We start from the raw sequence: 23,162 nt of genomic DNA, 5'->3' as shown, positions 1-23,162 counted from the left end.
TTTGATCTCTATTTCTATTGCTTTCTCCTACAGGGTTGAAATCTTAAAAGATATTTTTCTTTTTGGTCTCTTCCATTTTCTGATCATTATCATTCATTGTTACTGTATCTGGTTATTAACAGACTTAAGCAACTGCTTGTTTCTGTCTCCATAAAATTCTATACTTATGCCTTCCTCAGTTTTTATTCTGTCTTAGTTTAAGCTATTCTTTGCTCTGTAAGATGGGTAAGAGGGGGAGAACCAGGGCAAGGAAATTTGAAATTACAGAAATTGTCACTTTGGCAAAATAAACTATTCCTAGAATTTTTAGTATTTCTTACAAAAAATGTAGGGAATATTTTCTTCATCTTGAGCACAGAAGCCAAGTAATGTGGAATTGTGGTATCACCAATGGCTGGGATGTTTAAATTCAAAATTTCACAACACATTCAGCTGGTACAGTCTGCATCATCACTTATCCCAAGGAAGTTACAGATCCTCTTGGACTGCATCCTTTCCATTCCCTGGTCAGTGAGGAAGATGGGTGGTGCAATGCTTGGAGATTGTTTCCTTTTGTGGCTGGGATATTTGCTCACCTTTGAGCAACTCAGAGATGTCTTTCTTATGCCTACACAAAGGAGCTGTGCAACCTATTTGCAAAATGGATTAATATGAAAAACTGCATTAAAGAGATTAAATGGCAGGAAAAGAAATAAAGTGAGAAAATTAAATCTTCTCCCTTGAAAGTGTACTCTTAGAAGGCTGAGAGGTGTGCTTTGTTGCTAAAGTAACATCTGTGAATTGTTTCAGTGCTGAAGATCTTTTCAGCTGATTTTACAAGAGCTCCTGCTAGAGCCTGATGATGCTACTTCTGCTGCAATGCCACACCAGTTTCATGGAGGTGGTACAAATTGATGCATTATTTCTAAGAATGCTTCCTTGTCCTCTGGGGTTTCTCCTGGCATTGTGACCCATGATTGCTACCAGGAAACTGGATCCAATCCAAATATTTAAATCTAGATGTGACTTCAATCATCTACTGAGTTTTGTCTGTCCAATAATTAGTAACTACTTGTATGTTTGACATTGTAGTCTACAGTTCTGTAACCACTCCTTTTTCTGGCTGCAGTATGATATTTGAGCTCTGAAAGGGATTATTCCAATCCCACAAGGGAATTAATCCCTTCCACAAGAGTTAGCCTCTTAAAATAATTATTGGGAAAAATAAAAGTGTAATCATTAGTCCTGTAATGGTTCTAGTGGAAGGAAACATAAATTAAGTCATATTGGATCTCTGAAACACTAAATTAGGTAAATTAGGGATCTGATTTTTCTTTAAAAGCCTTAATCTATAGTAGTACTAAAGGAGGGCAGTGCTGGATGTGAGAGGAAAATAACTATCTGTTGTGAAATATCTTTGGACTGTTTAGCAACATTACCATTCACAGCCACGGAATACATTACATTTTATTGTAAACTTTGTTCCTCAGAGAAGTATAAATCTTGAAAGTGTGTCAATACTTGGCAAAGTAAGCAGTCTCTGGAGGCAAAAAATGTTTAAGACCATCTATCAAGTATAAGAAGTTGATAGCAATTAAAATCAGAGCTGTTTATGTATAAACATAAATTGCAGAGGTAGCTGAAAACTGGCCAGTAAAAATCTTGGCTGGGTGGAAATTCCAATAGCAAAAGACTGCAAAAAGCAACATCTGAATTTCAAGAACTGGTTTTGTGGCATACATAATTTCTTTAGCAACAGTATTTTCTATGAAATTGTTTTACATTGAGGAAATTGTGTGTGTTTATTTACTTTCACATCCAGGTATTCCTTAAAAAAACACCACAAACAACACCCACTAAACAATGGGTAAAAAGAAGATAGCTTGCATAAAGTACTATCTATATTAGATAATCACAAAACCAGGTTATATTTCAATGCTTGGTATTACCCCAAAGAGATACAGAGAAGGATGGGGAATTATTTATTGTTAATTACTATCATAATAATGATGATTTTTTAAATTACTGTGTATTAAAAGGCAATTATTAGCTGTGTCTCTTTAATGTGTGGGGTTCTGAGGAAATAAACCATTTTGGGTTGTCAGCACAATTTTATTGCTTTTCACAACAGTTACAACACTTAGAATTTCAGTGGAATGAGAGCCCACAGAAGGAGTATTGGGGACTGACCTGTGAAACCCAGCCACTGGACACCCAGTCACTGGTTTGAAAGGAATGTGTTGGTCTTTTTCCAGGTTTCTGGTCCCATGGTCGGTCTTGGATCATGGTGTTTGGGTCAATCCTTGAGGAGATGCAACTAGAGCACCAATTAACGGAGTGCTGGAGGGCATTTGTGGGGCTGTAGGTGGACCCTGTCTCTTCTACCAAGGCTTCCATGACTTTAGAGATGCTAAATAAAGTCAGAGAGGCTGTTTCCTCCCTTAAGGCATGGGGAGGTGTGAAGAAGACACCAATTTCAAATGTGACAGTCCTGAGGAAGCTTGAAGAGCAGGGGTGCTGTGCCCACAGTGGTCTCCCAGCCCATGCCATGGACATGGGGAAACTTGCTGGCAGCAGGAACAGTGCCAGGCTGCTGGGTGGAAGGGAGAGACCGTGGCTACAAAGAGTGGGATTGAATGCTGTTAAACAGAGCATAATGTACAATGTTTATTTGAAATTAATGAGGCTTGCATGTCTTCAAAATGCATTTTAATATTTAAATTGCTGCAGAAGTAAATTATTAAAAAAAAGTGTCCATGAATTATCACCCTTGATCACCCAAGCTGCAGTACTAGAAAATGAGAAACAAAGAGTGCCTAGGTCAGTGAGGTAAAGGAAAGGCTGTCCCCTTTTCATGTTGAATTTTTTACACTGTCAGATCACCTCTTTTCATTTCTGTTCAGCTGTGGAAAAGATGTTTTAGGAAGGAAGTCTTAAAATGGCACCCAAATCAGGACCAAGTAAGTAATGGAGAGATTTTGGTGTTCCCGCCACCAATATCCACCCTGAGGGAACAGAGCAAATCCACCCATATAAGTGGATTCGTTCTGGAATTAGACAGAGAAGAAACAGCTATTTCAAGACCTTCCTCTCATCTTCCTTACTTCCAGAGGAAGATCAGTCCAGCAACCATTTCTGCATCTCCTCCCAAACAGTGTAAGAGAAGGGGGTTTTATTAAGTGCTCCCAGCTTTCTAGAGGAAAAGAGTATCTGAGCTCCCTCCCAGGTTTGCAGGGCTCCTGCTCTATACACACACTGTGAAGAAAACCAGAACAAGTGAGATGGTGAGAGAGCATTTCATTGCAGACAGCTACTAGACCTTGGATCTCTCCCCTCCTTTGTTGGAAGAATCCTTGGACAAGAGACTAGTCTTTTTCTTCTGCTTGCAAGAGCAGGGCTACTGATGGGCCCCTCATTAACACAAGGAGTAAAGAGAAGCCCCAGGAAATAACAAAAGTATTTTGGTATTTTTAAACTGAGGCTTTGTCTTACACCCTCTCCACCAAGAATTTGTGAGAATTTCATAGAACAAGACGTGGAGAAATCAATAGAGGAAACAGCATCTGAACCACAATGCAGGCATTTAATGTCTCCTTGTGCATTAAATTACCAATTAATGTTTCCTGTTGCCTTAGCCTGTTCTAATAAGGCTTGACTGTCGCTTATCAGCCCCTAATCTTCTAAATGATGAGCAAGAACTGCAGCTGGATTTACAAGAGCCTTTGGGGCACAATACCAAACTCCCAGAGTGACAAAGATCCATCCTTGGAATTATGCTTATTAGGGTTTCTCATTCATTATCATTTACTTCACACAGATATCCACTAATAAGATCAGATTGACTTTATTATTTATTATTTATTAAGCACTATTAAAATAGATCCACTGGACAATCAATTTCTGTGTATAAATAATTCCTCAATAAATAAGCTTTTTTATTGCATAAAAATGTCATTTCAGATACCAATAATTCTTTGAGTTAACTGAGTTTGCCTGCTATGTGGGCTTATTTTTCCTGAAAGGCTGATATTTAGTTTAGAATGTTTTGGGGTAAGAAAAATTTTTCCTGAGTAACTGAAAGTAATTTTTATGGGCTGTGTCCATGAGTTAGCTAATTAGAATAAAGATGTTGGGAACGAGTGGTTGGTAATGAGTAACTAACTGGGATAAATGATTTTTAATAGACAATGGCAATGTCTTCAGAATGATAAACACTTGCCTGTTGTATTATAAAAAATAAATAAATCTATTTTACTAAGAGAGACTTCTTATGAACTGTGAGGCCAGTTGGGGGGAGGAATAGATTCATTTAGATAAAACACTATTAAATTGCCTGCATAGTGTCCTGTCAGACAACTATTGATCTCATCCCATGGGAGAAATTGATTTCTGTGCAGAGAGCTATGTGCTCTCTGCAGTGTCTTGCTCCAGTGCTATTGCTCTGGTAATCACACGCTGCTGCCTCTTTTCCTTTCTCTCTCTTTCCGTCTATTTGTTGTGCAAAGATTGATTGAGAGACACGAAGGATTCAAATTGCAATATTTGTTGTTTTTTGACCTTTCCAATTATATTCTGTTAAATATGTAAATAGTTCATTTGTAGTTCTGTGCAGAGGAATTAGCTGAAGCAATTTGCAAGGAAGGCTTCCAGGGGGATGCTTGTACCTTTGTTCTCCTGCAGACCTATTAGAGCTGACTCAGTGAAGGGATTTTGAATGCAGCTGAGAATTCTCCCTGCTTTGGCAAAGCTGTCTAAGCTAGTTCTCAACACAAGATCTAGAGATGGCAAAATAATTCAAACTTTTACACTAGAATTACATAAAAACTGAAAAGTGAAATGATAAGTGATTAAGCATCCTTGCTTTGGTTTCCTTCTTCTAGACATAAGTACCCTTTGTCAGCTCTCATTATTGTGAGTCATTTTTTAACAAGACAAAAATACCTGAGGTCAACTAATGACAACATTAAAGCTGAGACCCGCTTTTAAATCTCCCCACTTTGAATAAGAAGCAAGGTCTTTAATTGCCCTGAAATGGTCACGTTGTTTCTTGGATAATACAGCTTCAGTTTGTCTGATGAGTTATGTATGTACTTGACTTTTTCTACTATTTCTTGTCATTCTTACACTGCTTTCATCCCTATGACTCATTTATCATCATCATCAGTGCTAAGCAGTTGTTTGAATGTTGTGGGGATCAAGGCTCCTGCTGTTCTCTGGGACCATAACCTGGCATTTGCACATGGAGAAAAACTTTTGAATGGGAAAAACCCAGAGTAGACCTCCTGGCTTTGAATCATGCCAGTGCCAAGGGCACAGAGGGGAAAAAAGATCTGTTGGTAGATCACAGCTGTATTTTAGTAGTTCCAGGCTGCTGCACTGGACCTAGAAAGGAAAGTGTAGGATGGATCCTCCTGGAAGATTTTCAAAATATGATAGGACAAAGTCCTAAGCAACGAAGTCTGATATTAAGGTTAACCCTTCCTCAACAAAAGTTTAGATTAGAGAACTTCCCTCATTCTCCTCTTACCAAGGTCTCTTTGAAATGAAATCTTTTTATAATTTTATTAATTCAATTCCTGGTTACAATTAAACATTTGCCCAAGATCGCTCCTTGTTAGAACAGCAGCTCTAGCTCATGAAATGAAGCCTTCGTTTTTTAATTGCCTGTTAATGCTTTGGGAAGCACAGCAAGTGAAGATGAATTTTCACCTCTTCATTAGTCTCTCCTCCATGTTAGCATTTCACCACTCAATATATAATTCAGCTTTGTTTCAATATTGGAGGAGGCAAATGCTGACTTCTCATGTGCATTCTGGAAGGTGCCCAGGCAGCAGGGAGAAGTCCATATCTGACAGCTTAAGGTGCATGGGAGCAAACACATTTCCCAGCTGTGGAGAAATGCAGCTGAGATGAGAATGCTCAAGCAGGGTTACAGGAGTCATCGGAGAAGATCCCTGACTGCAGGTCCCCAAATCCAGCACCTCTTAACTTCTGGCCTGAAGGTGTGACATTCTCTCCCTCCATCTTGGAGGGGAGAAAGGGAAGAAGAAGCTGTGCTCTGTGGTTTTGTTTGAAATACAGAGGGATGGGGGTGATAGAGTAGGGAGGATGAGGAGCCAGAAAGACAGAAGGAAGATGAAAGTGTGGTGTAGTTTGCATATGGGAATTTGCATATGGAATGCACAATGTTACGTGTATTTGGTGGCACATCATTGTATGAGCATATATGAAGGAAAGGAGTCAGGTGTGAGGAACAGTAAAAAGTCCCAACAGTGAGACCAGCATCAGAAAATCGGCTCTCTTCCTTACCTATTCACACCTATCATAAGTTTGCAGGGGAAGTTTCAGTCTGATTGAGACAAAGCTGACACCTTGCTGCAAGAAAACTGGGACTAGAAATTATTGGGAAAGGGACCTTAAAAGCTCTAGAGGTATACAAAAATCAGTCCTGGGACCTGTTTTTGTTTGCATATGTGTCTCCCTTATTAAGTGAAATTTAATTTGATAACCTATTAGTAGTAGCTCTAGAAGGAACTGCCTCTTACTGAGTGTTTCTATGTTTCTATGTTTCTCTCTCACAACAGGGTGACTTTTGCACTGTAATTACTTTTTGTAAAATAAACATAGCAAGCTACTTGCAATTGAAGAGCCTAGTGTTGCTAAACCCAGGATTTTCCTAAGGAAGCCTTGCAGTCCAAGTAGCTTAACTTCTATTGGATTTTGTTTGTCTGTGCTTCAGAAAATATTTAATCAAGGAGAAAACTGCCCCTCATCTCTGTCCCCATTAATTTAATGCAAGAATCCATCATTTTAACAGAATCTTTATTTGTGCACATGGAAGGTTTTGCCTTTCATAAGAGGAAGATCATAGAAGTGAAGAAATTGCCAAAGCTCATGGTGAAGGATGAGCTGCTTGCAGAGTTGGGCTGATGTTTGGACTGATGTTTTTCTTCTATTCAGTGTCTTCCTCCTTTTCCACCCATGGCTAAGGAGAAATGCAGAGAAATTGTAAGGACAATAAAAAGCAAAGTTGCAGCACAGGAAAATATGCAGACCATAAAAGCATTGGCTATAAACCTTCCCAGGTCAGAAATCAAAGGTCTCTGTTATTATTTAAAAGACACTTTTTGAAATAAAGAACTTCAATCCTGTCTCCAAGGCTCCTCCTAACCCCACAGGATCCTACTAACACAATTATCATCCTTACTGATGCATTCAGGTATAGACTAGGTTCTCTCATAATTTGGTTTGTTTTATCTGGTCTGGTTTGCATTAACCTGGCAGAGTGATGAGGGAGATGTCTGTTGTTCTCTGCTTTGAGCTGGTAAGTGCAGACAGATTCCTGTGGTTTTGGCCCAATGAATTTCCTTCAGAGGAAAGAAAGCTAAGCTGTTCTGAAAGGCCCCAAGAAATAGACTAGTGATTCTTGTCTGTCAATCTGATAACTCCATCCTCATGGTTCACTATATTTTGCCACTATATCTGCTTTGCGTGTTCAAGCGTGGAGCCCTTGGTTTAATCCTAAATGTGTAATTGAAAAAGAACTATTGAACTGCCACTGTGGTGCTGATGAAAGCATAATCTAAAAGTCCATTGGGCTTTTTTTTCTGCCACTGTGTTTCAGATTTCTGACTCTGCTATCCACTCATACCTTTGCAAATTTGTGGTATAGTTATTTCCACTAATTCCCCAGTTTCATCTTCCCACCAAGTTTAAAGAAACAAATACTAGAAATATTGTTTCAAATACAAAGCAGCCACTCCTGTTACTTGCATCCCTTAATCTAGTAAATGTACAGTAAATGAACTGAAGTATTGCTGCCTGCTCAGAAGTCATTTGTTAATTCATCTTTATCGAGAGGACTCTCACTTACCGATGGACTGGACAGTGGAAGTTGTGCCACCCCTGGGAACTCCACCTCCGTGAGCTGTGGCCTCCTTGGACATTGTGTCGGAGGCTCTGGATCCACCAGAGATCCCACTGCTGGTGTAACCTGATGAGTGGGTTGTGCCTTTGGCACCTAGAACAGTTACAAAGGTTATGTTACTGACAAAAAAGGAAGCAACCTTACAGGACAATTACAAACTACCGTGTTTTAAAACAATTCAATTCAAGGCTAGCAAATGTATCAAAATACAAGGTGACGGCTGATCACTTGACGTGTTCTGTCAGTCTACTGCTTTTTAGTTGCCACCTTGGGGAAAAGATATTATCAGCACTGTTGGGGAGCCCCCAAAACAACAAGAGAATCTATGGCTTTTGCATAGACTGTTTTTGATAAACCTGGATCTCCAAAATATTTTCAGCACAATTTGCCTCTGCTAAAATTGCACTTTTCTGTGGAGCTGCCTGAGGACTGTGGAATAAACTTCCATAGAAACTAGGAATTGTTGCACTTTCTGTTCCAGGTGATGAACATGCTCCTTTCACTTCACTTTCCCTCACATAAACCTGTAATAGATACCTGTAAAATTCAAGTACCACAAGTTGTGGTAGCCAGTGGCCAATTAATATGAATATCTTTGTCTCAGTCTAAATAAGCCCCAAGCAAAACATTCCTTTGCAAACTCCTCTTGGAGAGAAGCAAAGCATCAGTGATGACAAATGTTAGTGATAATGCTTTAAGCATTCCTGGAGGATGCTCAAATATTTTGGTGATGAGCTTGTTATAACATCTTCTGTAAAGTGACACTGAACAATACTCATGCCCCACTGCAGAATCAGCCGCTCCTTTGAGCATGTTTGTTCTGGGGGGAGGAAGGGTTACAGTCTGAATGAAAAGGTTAAGAAGATGTGTTTGGAGAGATTTTAGTGAGCACCTGCGGAAATGAAATCAGGCCTTTTTAGCTCTCAATCAGGCAAAGAATGTGTGGCAAGCTCTCCTGCTGCAGGGAGCCAAAGCTCACACCTGTCTTGGCAATGTTACAGAGCTAGCATTTTCCACATGGATAAAAGCTCTTTTGGAGTATCTCCTGTCGGCATGGCTAAGTTTTCCTTGAGTCAAGCAGACTTCTCTTCACCAAAATGGTGGTTTTCATAAAAGTTCATAGTTAACACAGAGGTTGCAAGAATAAAACTAGGTGTAGTTAAATGCTTATTTTGCTGCTGTGTCTTATCAAAATTCTCAGCACACAGAGAGATAGAAATCTTCAGTGTTTTAGTTTAGAACTGGCAGCTTCATGCTCTCTATAGAGCATCTCCACTGAAGAGTTTGCCACTGGTTATGAGTGTGCTGTACCACCTTGGTCTGTAACAGAAGGCAGCTTGTGCAGCTGACTAACTTACCACTACAGTGAGCAACTGGCATCTCCTGCATATCAGGGTTTCTGCTGCTAAGGCAGTGTGGTGCCTGACAGCAGCTCTTCTCTTTGCTTTTCACTCTCTCTGTCCCCCTCCTCTACTGACTTTCTCTCATATTCTGTCCCTTGACTGCAACTATCTCTTAAGCTCTTTCCTACCGAATATTCAATAAACACTGTATTCGGCAATCTAAACTCAAATTATACAATATGAAAATTAAAAAATGCTGCATAGGAGTCACATGCAGTACGTCTCTGAATGACCCTTATGTCACCTATTCACTCAATGCCTAGAGGGCATCACTCTATGCCAATAATATTGGCAATGTAAATCATATCTTTAAAAAAAAATAAAATTCCAGCTTTTTTTCCTTTCAATCAAGCTTAACATACTTTTGGCTATTAAAAGTTGCCCTGAATCTGAACCCTGGCCAGCTCACCTGGTCAACCACCCATTTTATGGCTGGAGAAGTCACATTCAGCTCCATCTTTCAGATTTCTACCTGCTGATTATGGAAGTAGTAGACCAGTGGCAGACCAATATGGCAGAGATGCCTACCTATAATCAGCCTGCTGGCATACCTCTGACACATGGACATGTGGGCCTGAGACCCCGAGGGCAGAAGGGGTTTTGAAGCCTCTATCCAAGGTCAGAGAGCTAATACTGAGCTGCTGGGTAAAGCAGGATTGCACGGGGCACTGTTCTGTGGAGGCATGCCTGTTGAGAAGATGCCTGCTGAATCAGGTCACACAGGCAGGTCTGGCAGGGAGAATACCTTGTGCACAAATCCCATGGGATCCGGGGTTAAACAAGTGCCAGGCTGGTAAGAGTCATGTGGTCAAGGACTGCTCCCAGCCAGCAGCAGAACAGCAAACACCTGCAAGGTTAGCTCATGTGAAGGGCAGCTATGCCTTATTTTAGCACTTAGATAGGGGATGTCAAGGATGTGTATACATTCCCTTCATGAATTTGTCTCTTGGACTGCAGCTAATTTCTCTCCTCTACAGAGTTTGCATAAGGTTTTAGGAGTTCTCCCTGTGTGGATGTGTATGAGTAAAGAGCAAGGGAAATCAGGTAATTTATATGAAATATAGCTACACAGATCATGTTCTTGCATAAGTGCATCATTGCTTGCTGCTACCACGACTCTTCATATTTTTGATGATTCCTGGCAGAATGGAGAGATAGCACAAACTTCAAATAAACACTGTCCAAAACCTCATGAATAATATGTGTATGTTCATTCATGCATAGTATGTGCACCCACAGAAAACACCCTCAATAATACCCTACTCATAGCACACAGTTAAATAGAGGAATCTTCTTTCTTCAGTGCCATACAGAAATGTAGGAGAGAAGAGATTATTTGGCGAGCTAATTTTCAAGGAGAAACAGCTGTCTGATCCTATGCACTGAACCACAAAACCACACACAGAGTCACACACAGAATTGCTCATACCCATTTCTTGGAGAGTAGAAGTGGGGCCTCCAGAAGGCACACCTCCCCCAGAGGCTCTGGCTTCTTGGGACATCATTGATGAGGCAAGGGATCCTCCTGTGATCCCAGAGGGAGTGAAGCCAGCGTTGCGGACGTTCTGGTCAGACATGCTGCTTTCTGCTGGTGGGAATTCCAGGGAAGCACTCAGAGGCTGCTCAGTCCATCTTTTTATACACTCTCCAGCTGACAGTGAGGAAACGAAACTGCTGCCATGATAAGGAAGAATAGAAACTGAAACTTATTCTCAGCCAGGAAACGATACTGGACTTTATCAATAGGTCTTTTTGTTGCTGTTGCCAGGATGGAATTTAGGCAAGCCATGTAATTTTCTCTTTTGATACTAAAACAAATTACTGGTGCAGGAGTCATTGCTTGGCAACTGATGCAGCTGAAAGCTTTGCTTCTTAACTCTTTTGCACTGCACCCTATTGCACTGAATAGCATCTGTAGAAGGTACTGCACTGTTTTAAGAATTCCTACAACTCTGAGTAAAGACAAGAGACAAAAAGGCAGTAAAGTGGTGGCATGCAGAGACTTTGGGAGGGTTGGTTACCATACCCAGAGTTCAGCTGTGGTACAGCTACCCCTGAAAGCACTGGTTCACACAGAGCTGGAAATCAGAACCCAGCTAACAATGGATGGTTGGAATTAATTTCTATATGGAAGAAACTGTGAGGGGACCTTGTGTCGTATGAGCAGATTGACACAGATGCTTTGTTCTTCTTCATGCTAGTCCCTCTAAAGCAGAGCCTTTTCCTTTAATGAACAGGTCTTTGCAAATGGCACACACACCTTTATCACAGCCTTTCTTAGCCAGGAGTTTAAATAAGACTCATTAAAATCTACAGACCTCCCTTAGGTAAAGAAGAATATCTGATTAAGTCACACTACCACAGGAATGGTTCTCAAAGAGGGAATACACAGAATAAAACTATAGTGTTTTCACCATAGTGTGATATCTGTATCTTGTACACGGTGGGTTATAAAACAAGGCTATGAAGTCTGTTCCTCTCCTCTTATATGTGCTGTTTATCTGAGCAGTGGGATATCTGGCTCATGCACCCCTAAGCTGCAGTGATCTTTTAACTCTTCTCTTTCATTCAACTTTTCTTTAATTCATGTATGTTAGTTTCCTTAATTGTAATGTCAGTTATTTTTGTTTTCTACTCTGCTTGCATTAGGTCTTCTGTAATTATGATAAAATATTAAATTAATATAATAATATAAAATTATTATAAAATATCTAAAGTTAAAGCTTAAATGCAGGTAAAAATTCCACATAAGAAGAGGACAGTGAATGCTACAGGCCTTCTTCAAAGTCACAAAAACCCCAAAAATGTCAGTTTCTTTGTACATATTTCTGCAGATCTCTCCTTCAAAAATAAAACACTTTCAGTGTTTTGTTAATATAATTTATTTAATATTGCAAACAACCCACTAGGAATTGATGGTAAAGTCTGGCAAAGCCAAGGAAAATGAAGGCTCTACAAGCTGCAGAGACTCTACATGAGATGTCAATTTATTCAGTCCTAAACCACAAATCATAATGGACACACAAAAAGTTGTTTAACTAAAAAGAATTAAAGCTAGATATAATGAAAATTTTATTGCAAAAAAAAAAGGGTCTCAAAGCAATTCAGACTGGCAGAGACATCAGAAAATAAGCAAGGAAAGAAGAAATTACTAGAAGTCTCATGAAAATAAGATGAAGAAACTCAGTGTAATAAGGAAAGGAAAGCCAGTGGAGGAATTCAAGGGAAGCCTTGGACTTTCCCCTACAAACTTGCACGGTGATTTGGACTCTTGGTTCAATCTGCCTTATCATCTCTGGATCTGCTGTGCTCACCTCCCTTGGTGGGACAGCACGTTGCTGTGCCCTGGCAACGTGTGACATTGACATCACAGCCTTCAATTCAGAAAGACACAGTGTCACTGATGAAGTGGGATTGGGAACAAGAACACAGTTTTTTGAGCCTGCAGCTTCCAGAGGTCTCTCTCTCCATTGATTCTTCCAGAAAGGTGTGCTTCTCCTTTGACTGAGCAGCTTTGTGTGAACATTTTCCTAAATGGTTCCCTACCTTTATTTACTTAATTACTTTTTTGTGCTGTGTTTTACTGGCATTTATAGTTTTAGAAAGAGTAAATAACAAGATATTAGGCAAGTGTAGTTAATGTCCAGCTGTGTTTTCAAGGAGACTGGCACAGAAGCAGTCAGGCAGTTTTAAGTCTTTGTGGACTATTTGTCAAAACACAAGCAGTGATACTTTAAGAGCTAAATGGATGCAACTTCTAGGTAAAGTATGGGGAAAAAAAAAAACCAAAAAACCCAATTCATTTTTATCACAGAGCTTGGCATTATAACAGTAAATTTTACCTGGGAGAATATCTAGGTAAATTAGGTGCCCCATTCCAGAAACTAAAAAATCGTTGAGGAGGTGGGAGGTGTGAGCTGACCTGAAAAGCATCCAGTGGCACTTCTAAGCCTGAGAGACCAGAGAGTCAAAGCCATGAATACCAAGAGTATGACTGCCCCTTATTTTCAGTGTCATTACAATTTCAGTAGCCTTAGGTGCTGGAGAACTTGAATACAGAGCTAACAGTTTAAGTCTCTGAGTTCCAAGTACAAATAAAAACCATGGGTGCCAAAAATCTGGACTATGTGCTCTTTGAAAGGAATTGGAAAGCTAGAGGCTGAATTGGAAGTACTCTAAAAATTTGAGTGGTGGGCATTCTTCTCTTCTTAAATTAAAAAGGGGGGAAAAATGAAAAAAAAAAGGGAAAAATAGGCTAAGCTTAAAACATCAAACAAATCAATGCAATCAAATGTGCAGGCAACTCTTCTATATTTTGCTTGGAAGGAGCTTAATCTCTTGTGTTTGTGGATATAAACTGACGTGTCTCTTTGGTATGTTTTCCTTGCAGTCCCCACTAGGGTGACACTTAGAAATTTACCTCACAGTGAAGCTGAGCAGCTGATCGGAGGCATTAATCTCTGCTTTTGGTAGTCACCTTTTTTTATTTCAATAACATGTCCATTGAAGTCACTTTTTTATAAACATTTTCCCATAAACCTCTGTTTCAAAAGAGATTATTCAAACAGCTTTTAAACAATTAATCTTTTGAAGGGTCTAATTGAAGGAAATAAACCTGTAGAGAATCTGACTGAACCAAAGATCTTCAGCATCCAAGATTATCTATCTGTCACCCTCTGACCTATTTCCTTTACACTACTTTTTAATTTTTGTAGCAATTATAGTGTATATGGATAATACCTATTAGCATATTTATGGTCATTGCTTCATATTTATTGTCTGCACAACTCATTAATCTTCATCTAGTGTGTGAGGCTGACAGCTCAATCTATTTTGCAATCTCTGGGCAGCAGCCATATCCAAAAAGCTTTTGTTTCCCTGTAAATAAACTGTGTTCAGGACCAGAGGACAATGGTACATCATGCAGTGATTGACACAAGCCATGGCTGCTAATCAAAGGTAGATTTTATTACCAGCTGAGTCAAGTGCATTATGGGGGCATTGTTCTAGCGCTGTCAGGGCAAGAGCATACGTAGTCAGTCACCTTCTCAAGATGGGCTGATTGTTCTCCAAGATTAGACAGAGTTGCCTTATTATCCATCCCAGACAACAAGGCATCTCACCCAAACAGACGCCTTTACAGAAACTGCCTGTACATTGAATTGATTTGAATTGCTAATGCATAATCTGTCCAGCACAGATGTGCAATGAATATTTGGATGTTGTTTTGCATGTCAGTTGAGAAGACTGAATGATGAGGTGATGATCGTTCAGTGATGGGTACTGGACATTTGCCAACAATTGAGTTTGAGCACTTTCCCTGACAGTAATCAGATCAGCTTCCAAAACGTCTTTTCTTCAATTCACTGACAATTTATGTTAGAAGATAATGCAACTCTCTCACAGTTAACACAGTTGGCAGCAATTTGCATTTTTTTCGTATAATTAAATTTTTCATTTCACTCAAGAAGAAATACATGCAAGCTGCCTATAACTGATACAGATATCCCAAGACACTTCCAAAGTATCTCCACCAGAATAAGAGGCCATCTAGATAGACCAAAAATGGCAAAACTCTTCACAATACAGGTAGCACTAGTTTAATTAGTTATAAAGGCACATTTGCTATGAAAAAATTGGCAATCTTGCTATCAATTCTCATTAGGTAAGCTCTCCCAAAAAACCAGTTACTGAAATCACATTTAACATATGACCATTGCCATGTTTAGGGTAGGTCAGCAAACACAATTATCTGATTTAAAAATTCCCAGTGTCTGTGAGTATTGACACAGTGTAAAATAATAACAGAAAAGAACCCCAAAAGACTGATATTATGATATCAAGGGGCTGATATGAGCTCATGCATTGACATCACATGACTCATGTGAATGTGAAAGAGGTCTTCATGTAGTCGTAATCATTGAATTGTACAGAAATTTAGGCTGGAAGGAAGCTCTGGAGATCATCCAGTCCAGCCAGAGAATTATCCTGTTACTTGCTGAGACACATTTGGTTGAGTTCTAAGTGTCTCCATGGATGGTGATTCCACTTCTTCTCAGTGGAACTTGGTCCATTATTTGACCACCCATACCGTGATATTTTTTTCCCCTGTGTATCTAGTCAGAATTCTGCAAATTATGTCTGTCGTTGTCCTTTATCTATGCACCTCCAAGGAGATGCTTCACCTTCTTCACATCCCTCATTATTAAAACCCTACCATTAGGCTATAAGTAGCTAAAAAGGTGTTGCTAACTTACAAAATCAGAGGATTGTAGGAACACTTCTCTGATATCCAAGGAATTTTACCTTCTAACTTTATTTAGGTATGTGTCTAGTCAATCTCTAATTGTATAACCAATCACTTTTGCTCAGAAAGAAATACTAATGCTTCTCAAGAACTTCTAGAGCTCTTTTTAGAATACATATTAATAATTGCATTATTGCTAATTATTAATTGCCTTTCAAATTAATAATTGCCTTTCAAAGGCAGAGATGAGTACTCATGAGTGTGTAACTTAGGGAGGAATCACTTCCTTTAACTTATCAGTCTTCTACTAGCAAAATTTACTATAGCCAGGAAAAGACTGGGAAGTGATTGACCCAGAAGTTTTATAGCCCACGTCAAAAAGAAGTTTACAGATAAATTATATAATATTTTATATGTAATCTTTTTTAAGGATTAGGTTCTATGTGTCTCATTTGGATTTTATTATTTTCATCTGCAAAGAGCAAGATACCATCCCTGCATTACAGATGAAACAAATCATAAAGTTGTACTGGTGGCTTTCTTTTTGGGGGCAGAAAATTATAGTCTTGGAAGTTTTAATTTTGTGTGCTATGAAAAAGACAACACATTTAACATCTGTATGCACTGCATACTCATATCAGCTAAAATTCTACAGAACTTCCAGCTGGAAATCCAGAAAAAAGCCTTTGAATGAGTAGCCTAGGAAGAGTAAGTTTGGGCCTTAAATGGAGTTAGGTGGCAAAAATCTTATTAATGTCCATTTTGCACATCCAAATTCCAGCCTGCGCTCCTCAGAGCTCCCTTTGACTGGATCATACCCCACAGTGGCACCTCTGCTTTTGACCTTAATATTATGTTGGAGAGCACAGTTGCTCTTGACATTGTAGTTTATCCAGGACTCTACTCCATAGTCCAAACATATATAAAATGAGACCCTGCTCAAAGCAGACTCTGCAAAAGAGGGACTAGTCCTGCCTTGAATGCTCAAGCTGAGAGCCTTCACCCAGATCAGGACTCAGCCCATCAAGAGCAGCACCATAGGAACCAGGAGCAGAAGCACCACTCAGACATTGAGTCATGTTCCATTTGTTCTCTGCCTTCAAGGAAGTCCTCATTATTACACTGGGCTTCCCACTGATTCTTTTATTTCCTATCCTGACCTGCCACATGCTTTTGACAGACTGAAATGGATGCTTAAGCATAATTCTCAAGGCTCTAAGGACAGTGGTACATGAAAGATGTCCTGGAATAGCCAGTGCTAATGTTCTGAGTGAAATAATAATTTTATTCCAAAAACATTTCATATAATGTTATATTTCATATAAGCCATTATTCCTGCACTGCAGATGCTTTCCTTATGTTTAAATGTCTTTACAAAACATGGAAAGTTACTTCAGCTAACAAATAAATGTCAGCAGCAGGCTCCTTGATTTTTTGAGCCTGAAAATGGACGTAAAGATGAATTGCTCCTTTATATATTATTCTGCAAAACAAAATGCATACATAAGTGACAAAACTATGTTATCTGCCAAGTTAGAGTTCCATTTGACCTTGAGGTTGCAGTCTTCCAATGCACAGCTACAACAACAAAACCTCAGAATACAGGAGTTCAGACTACTAGCCTCTGGGAAGGAAAAGAGTCTCAATCAGTTCATACAATCTTCAAGATATATAGATTTGAGGGAAAAATTTTAAGTCTTCTAGGAAGACTTAGAATCTAGGAAGCAGGTTCATGAAGATAATAGATCAAGTATAAGCTTGTATAAGCTACGAATAAGTTATACCCCTCTCTTTAAGGAATATAAGATGATACGTTTTTCTGGAAGAAATTTGTTGAAAACAAAAATAAAATGTGAAACAACAGAATTAATGGTCAAAGTCTTATTATCCACAACACTGAGTTCTCACTGCTATTCATATATAATAACAATTAATGCCTTAATAAAGCCATTTCAAACCACACAATCTGCAAACATGAAGTAAGTCTATGTAAGTATGGTCACCTCTTCTAGTTCACAAATCCCACAAAGATAAGGTCAGTATGTGCTCCAGGGAAAGTGCTGAGCAGAACGGCTCAGGTTCCTTGGGCCAGCTGCTTCCTCAGCCGGAGAACCTGATCCAGCAGATCCTAGGGCAGGCCTGGTGGGTCCAGTCCACATAGAAGATGCTGGCAGAGGAAGGAGGAGGAAGAAGAGTCTGTGGTGCCTACCATCTCAAGTCCAAGCCAGAGACATTAATTCTGTGATGGTATCAGCTTATGTGACTTGCCAGATCTCTTCCTGATGTCCCAGACTTCTGCTTCCAAGGAGCACACTCCAACAATGTGCGTCTGTGGTCAGCATTGCAGGGTCCAAGGAACAGAAACAAAGTACTGTTTTCAGAAATTAAAGGGCAAGTCTTGTCAGAAGACAGAGGTTAAGTGCAGAGAGCTTAAAATATATTGACTTCTCCTTGCCTGTAAGTTGAAGGGAATATTATTTTCCTTTTTCCAGGAGATTTTTAGGCCATATAAAGTACGCTACTGGGGCATTATGTTAATAAGTATAGTATAGGCATTTAATACAGACAAAGAGGTTTCAAACACTAATACAAGCAAGTACATAAGTGTTGTAAATGCTTTTATGGTGCTTTGAAAAAGCAATTAATGACAAAGTTTTCAATCTATTACATAGGTGAGAGCTCTGAAGACCAGATGGTCTGATTTACTTCTCAGTTCCAGCTGCAAGATGCATGGACAGGTTTCAGACCATGCTTAAAAGGACTGAGAGGCTTCCTTGGAAGAGCAATGGTGGCTGCTTCTTTTAGATTCCTCTAGGCCTTAACAGCCTGTTTAAATTAAGAGAAACCTCTTACTTTTCTGTTTATTGGAAAGTTTTTGCATCTGAAGGGTGTTTGGATTTGGCATTAATCTTCTGGTTTGAGAATGGAAGCTACAAATAAATGTAATACAGCATCTCAGATATTGTAAAGGGTAAAGCAGCATGAGTAAGGATGAAGTTCAGTAGGAAAAGCACACAGTTAAAATCCTCTCTGGGAAGATCACAGAGTGCATCCTCTTGGCAGGACACCTAAGTATGTGAAGTGGAAGAAAGCAATCAGCACCACTCAACTTGGATTTGCCAAAGGCATGTTGTCTGTGGGCAGCCTGACTGCTCCCTGTGTCAAAATGCCTGGTATCCCAAGTGCCATGGAAGCTTTTGGAACAGAAAGAAAATAAAATCTGTCAAAAACCACCCAGCTGTTTGTAAAGAAGCTTGCAACTGCAAACAAAAGAAAAAACTTCCTAATCTCTACAGTATTTAGGGAAACATGCCTGTCCATGGATAAATGCCTTGAAGCAATAGTGCCTTCAGCAATTAGGTAACTTTCCTCATAACAGAGAAGCCTGAAATTTTCTGAGCATCACCCATTTATGACAACATGATGCAAGCCTTATAGAAAGGTTCATCAAATAGATCTAAATCTAAAATCCTTGTGGCTAGTTCTTAAATGGGAAAGAAAGTGCTTCCCTATTTATAATGCTAAAGCTTCTGGGCAAGACACAGTGAAAGACTTAAATTAAATGTCAAATCATGAGCTACTAACAATAAATAATGAAGAGATTTCTGTTGCTTGTGGTGGCTGCAGATAAGACACCGGATAAACTATTTACTGCTGGTACGTTGAACAGTCCTAGATGGATCATTCTGTCCTAGATGGATTGTGTATATTTTTGTTACTTGGATGAGTGAGCAGACTGGTGTGAGCCTGTGCTGCCCACATCTCAGGGCTTTTAGGGTCCCAGGCCTTGTCTGTACTGTAAAGTAGCTGAAAGTGTGCCAGAATTTCAAGGGCAATTTTCTCTCATTTTTTCTCCTTATGCAATAGGGACCCCCCTGGTGCACTCACTGCCCCTCCTTGTCTTCACTGTGTGTGATGATGAGAGGGACTGCAAGGATGACACCCTGTACTGTGGTTCATCTCTATCATTCAGGTGGACATTATTCTGGAAAAAAACAGGCCACAGGACTGGATTTGTTGAAAGAGGTCACAGTATCCTCCAGTGTAGTACGTGACTGTGAGGGGGAAAAAGCTGGAAATTTCCCTGTTTGCACTTTGACATCCTGATCTGGTTATACCTACATCTGTCTCTTTCTTACTGTTATTTTTCCTTTGTACCAAAGTCTACGCTTGTTGGTTTTTTGTGTTAAGACACTGGTGTGCCAGTAGAACATTGAGGTTGCTTCTTGGGCTCCAGAATCTGCACAGAACCCCCAGTGCTGATGACAGAGCATAGAGTAACTCTTCATTCCCCACAGCAGTGTGATATTTAGGAAGGTATCTCTATGGAAAAGCCAGGAAAGTTCAGGTTAAATATCAGCAGCTATTCTAAGTAAATGGGAGAATTGGATGTGCTTTCAGAGTGCCAACGAAGCTGCTGAGAGGAGTTACTGCCATTGGAAAAAGCAGAATAAATGTATAGCATTTGCTGGCTCTTCTTTGGTACAGAGGAATAGGACTTGAAATCTTATTTGTTCCGTAAGATTTTGACACTTGTCAGTTCCTGCCATGGTTATGTCACAACTCATATGAAAGTGAGTTTCATCAGCTTAAATGAGATGTCGTCTGAAAGTCTATGGATAACTTTCTGGCTGTAGGCCCACCCCCATCCATTTCTCCTGCTCTTTTCCTCTGTAGGGGTTGAAATATTCTTTGCAATTAGCAAAGGGAGTCTATTAAGGAAGGAATACAAACAACATTTCAAACTAGAAAAATCAGTTTTATTCTTGTCCCTGTCCACAGTAAAATGGCCAATTTGAGTATTTTGGGGAGGTGAGAGTTTCAAATGTGAGCTTGGTTACTTTGCTCACCTTGTAAAGGCCTGGAGTAAGCTTGGTGTATCCTGTCATTTTACGTGAACATTGGGAATCAATTGCTTGGACCTTTTATGCATCAATGTTTAACAGCACGGTTCTAAGATGAATTTTGAGCCCAGAATCAATGTGGTGGAGCAAAGATGACAGAGCATGGAGTAACTCTTTATTCCCCACAGCAGTTCTATGGAAAGGAAAATCATGAAACCTACTGTTGAAATTGATCAGACTTAAATCCCGCCTTAGCTTTGTCCATTTAATGCTCTTAAGGGTTTTCTTTTAAATTCACTGAAACTACAACCTTTGTTATTTGTTTTAATCAACTTTCTATTGCCATTGTAAATGGCCTTGATCTTTGCCTGAGTGAGAGAATCTGATATAAAAGGATTCTTAAAGGAGAAAGGCGAAAACTAGATGAATCCTGCAGGCAAGAGAGAGGAGACTTGAATTAAGCTGTAAAAGGAGTTGATCTTTCTGCCTGTTTATCATCTGCTTATTATCCAGAGGAGTTTCCATCCAAGCAGCTGTAATATTGCAGTGACTGAATACTGGCATGTGAACACCAGGGATCTTTTTTTCCAAATTCATATCATGGTCATTGGAAGAGGTCTCACAGAACACAGTGTATTGCAGATTTAATCCTTCTTTCACTCTTCTGTAGGGCTTTCACACCCTCATAAGAGAACAGCATCTCAATGCCACGTACAATTACACAAAGCATTAATCACAACAGGCAACAACTTCTGCTCCTTTCTTCTTGCACATGCTCACCACAAAGGCCATTCTAGGAAGAAACAGAGATGAGAGCAGATTCCTGAGTATTTCATAATAGGAAGGGGTCTCTTGTATCACAATTAACAATCCAGAGGCAAAGGGATTGAGGAAACGAAACCGAGTAAAAGCAAACTTGCACTCCCTGTCCCCTTGTCCAAAGTACTGCACAAGGGGACAGGGAGTGGAAGAGACAGCAAACACAAGATATCAATGCCAATATAGCCTTTCTGGACTTGAGGTGGGGCTGCACAGTAACAGCTTGGGTTTAGAGTAGTTTTCCTCTCTTCTGAACAACTTTTCTGCAAACCCAAAGCAATTGCAAAATTTTAAGTGCCCCTACTCACTGCAGAGAATATTTCAAATTTAATTCTGATATCTACTTCAGCCTCTAGAAATGTCTCACTAACAACCCCATAACCTCCACGTTCCAGGAACTGACTTCCCTTTAAGAATACATAGGCAGAACGCAGCCTTACTGTGAACATTTTTATCCCCATGGAGGACAGCCTGGACTGGACCTCTCACATTCAAAAGGTCAGCTCTCCACAGTGGGTTCATGTATACACAAAGTACTTTGAGATTTGAGCATCCCAGATTACTTATGAAATGTAGCAGGAATGCAATATGGAGAATTTTACCCTCTCACCTGTCATGAACTTACATATAGCTTTAGTGATTAAAAATTCATAGATGAAGATTTTATTCACAGTAAATCACAAATTGGTATCTTAAGTTAAAAGTGCCAACTTCTTGTCTTGAATTCCCACTAATGTGTTAGAAGAATAATTCTATGCAGAAAACTAGATACTGCTGGAATAGGTGAAAAAGCATCCTCTCCATTAAGTATTGTTAAATCAGACACTGGTACTGGATGAATGGAATATCCCTTCTTGGCAGAATTCTTTTTGTATATTGCTTTTTCTGTCAGTGCATACATTTTTCCTCAGACAGGAACTGTTTCAGGAAGAGAGTTGTGTATTTTAATGTCCTTTAAGCACTCTATGTGGTCTAAGGGTGGTTTCTTGATTAATTTTTCCATGGTTTGGGATTTTGCCAAAAAACAGAAGAGGTCCAAATATGAATCAAGAATCAGATTAGATTTATGTTCTGTTTTCAGCAGGATCTGTCTGAAAGCAAATGCTTACGTCTAGTATTATTTGTGTGCTAATACAGTTTCCAGCTCCTAATCACAAGTATTGATTGACTTTCTAAGCAGTTACTGTATTTGGACCATCACTTTTGTTATTTGCATGTTACAATCCACACTGAGTTGTGCTGTTGTATATGCATTTTTTTTTTTACTCAGCCAACAACACTAACAGCTCCACAGCCAGTGCATTCACCCAGCTGATAGTCATTTTCTCAGATCAAAGGCTACTTTCTGGTTTCGTTTCTGCTAAGTTCACAGCTGGGCAACTGCTATGACCTGTAACTCACACATCTCCAGGTCTGCCCTGCTCACCTTCCTGGACACTGTGGCATGCCCACTTCATGGCACACAGCTCCTGGTTCCCTGTTCCTTAGTGACCAAATGGTCCTTCCTGCTCCCTGGGTGCTCTATGCTGACTGAATCCAGACATGGGAGAGGTAAGAGAAAGGTTTGATGGGAGAGAAACTGAGACACCTGGGAATGGAGGTTGCCCTGGATTTCTCCCTGACCTATTTGAATGATGTTTCCTTTATCAGCACCAACATGGTTTCATTCTCCCTGACCACTGCTGAGCCACCCCCTCATTCAGTAGGGGCACTTCATGTTTTGCACTGCTTGTTTAGGAACTCTGCTTGGACCTCTCTCACCTTGGTGGGGCATCAAGTGCCCTGCCAGACTCATCACTAGGTCCCACTGAGATGTCCTTTGTCATGTTAGGCTTCTTGACTTTCAGTTTGTTAAGAAAACAGGGGTTAAAAGGGGGTGAAGGAGGTAAATTCTCTGTCTCCTGCCAGATGCTAAAAGAGGGGTGCCAATGGGAGACAGGTTG

The 23,162-nt window shown here is 39.8% G+C and overlaps 1 protein-coding gene across 1 annotated transcript; it reads right to left on the bottom strand.

The window, feature by feature from the left end:
• Positions 1 to 6,784: 6,784 nt before the first annotated feature.
• LOC135306987 (interferon alpha-inducible protein 27-like protein 2B) lies at positions 6,785 to 11,012 on the bottom strand. Its single transcript, XM_064431674.1, has 3 exons — positions 10,739 to 11,012; positions 7,853 to 7,999; positions 6,785 to 6,964 (listed from the first exon to the last, which is right to left on the bottom strand). The coding sequence occupies exons 1-3, from the start codon at positions 10,884 to 10,886 to the stop codon at positions 6,936 to 6,938; spliced, it is 324 nt and encodes a 107-aa protein (XP_064287744.1). The 5' UTR covers positions 10,887 to 11,012; the 3' UTR covers positions 6,785 to 6,935.
• Between the last annotated feature and the right edge of the window lie 12,150 nt (positions 11,013 to 23,162).

The sequence above is a fragment of the Passer domesticus genome, chromosome 1, assembly GCF_036417665.1.
Source record: "Passer domesticus isolate bPasDom1 chromosome 1, bPasDom1.hap1, whole genome shotgun sequence".
Taxonomy (NCBI): Eukaryota; Metazoa; Chordata; class Aves; order Passeriformes; family Passeridae; genus Passer; species Passer domesticus.
This window is presented reverse-complemented; position numbering and strand designations above follow the sequence as displayed.

Bases quoted from the DNA above. Each gene is read 5' to 3' on its own strand.
- LOC135306987 (XM_064431674.1), bottom strand. From the start codon at position 10,886: ATGTCTGACCAGAACGTCCGCAACGCTGGCTTCACTCCCTCTGGGATC. The intron at 8,000-10,738 runs GTATGAGCAATT...TAACTGTTCTAG, and splicing joins TTCTACTCTCCAAGAAATGG to GTGCCAAAGGCACAACCCAC. The intron at 6,965-7,852 runs GTAAGTGAGAGT...ATTTCTCCTTAG, and splicing joins TTCCACTGTCCAGTCCATCG to CCATGGGTGGAAAAGGAGGA.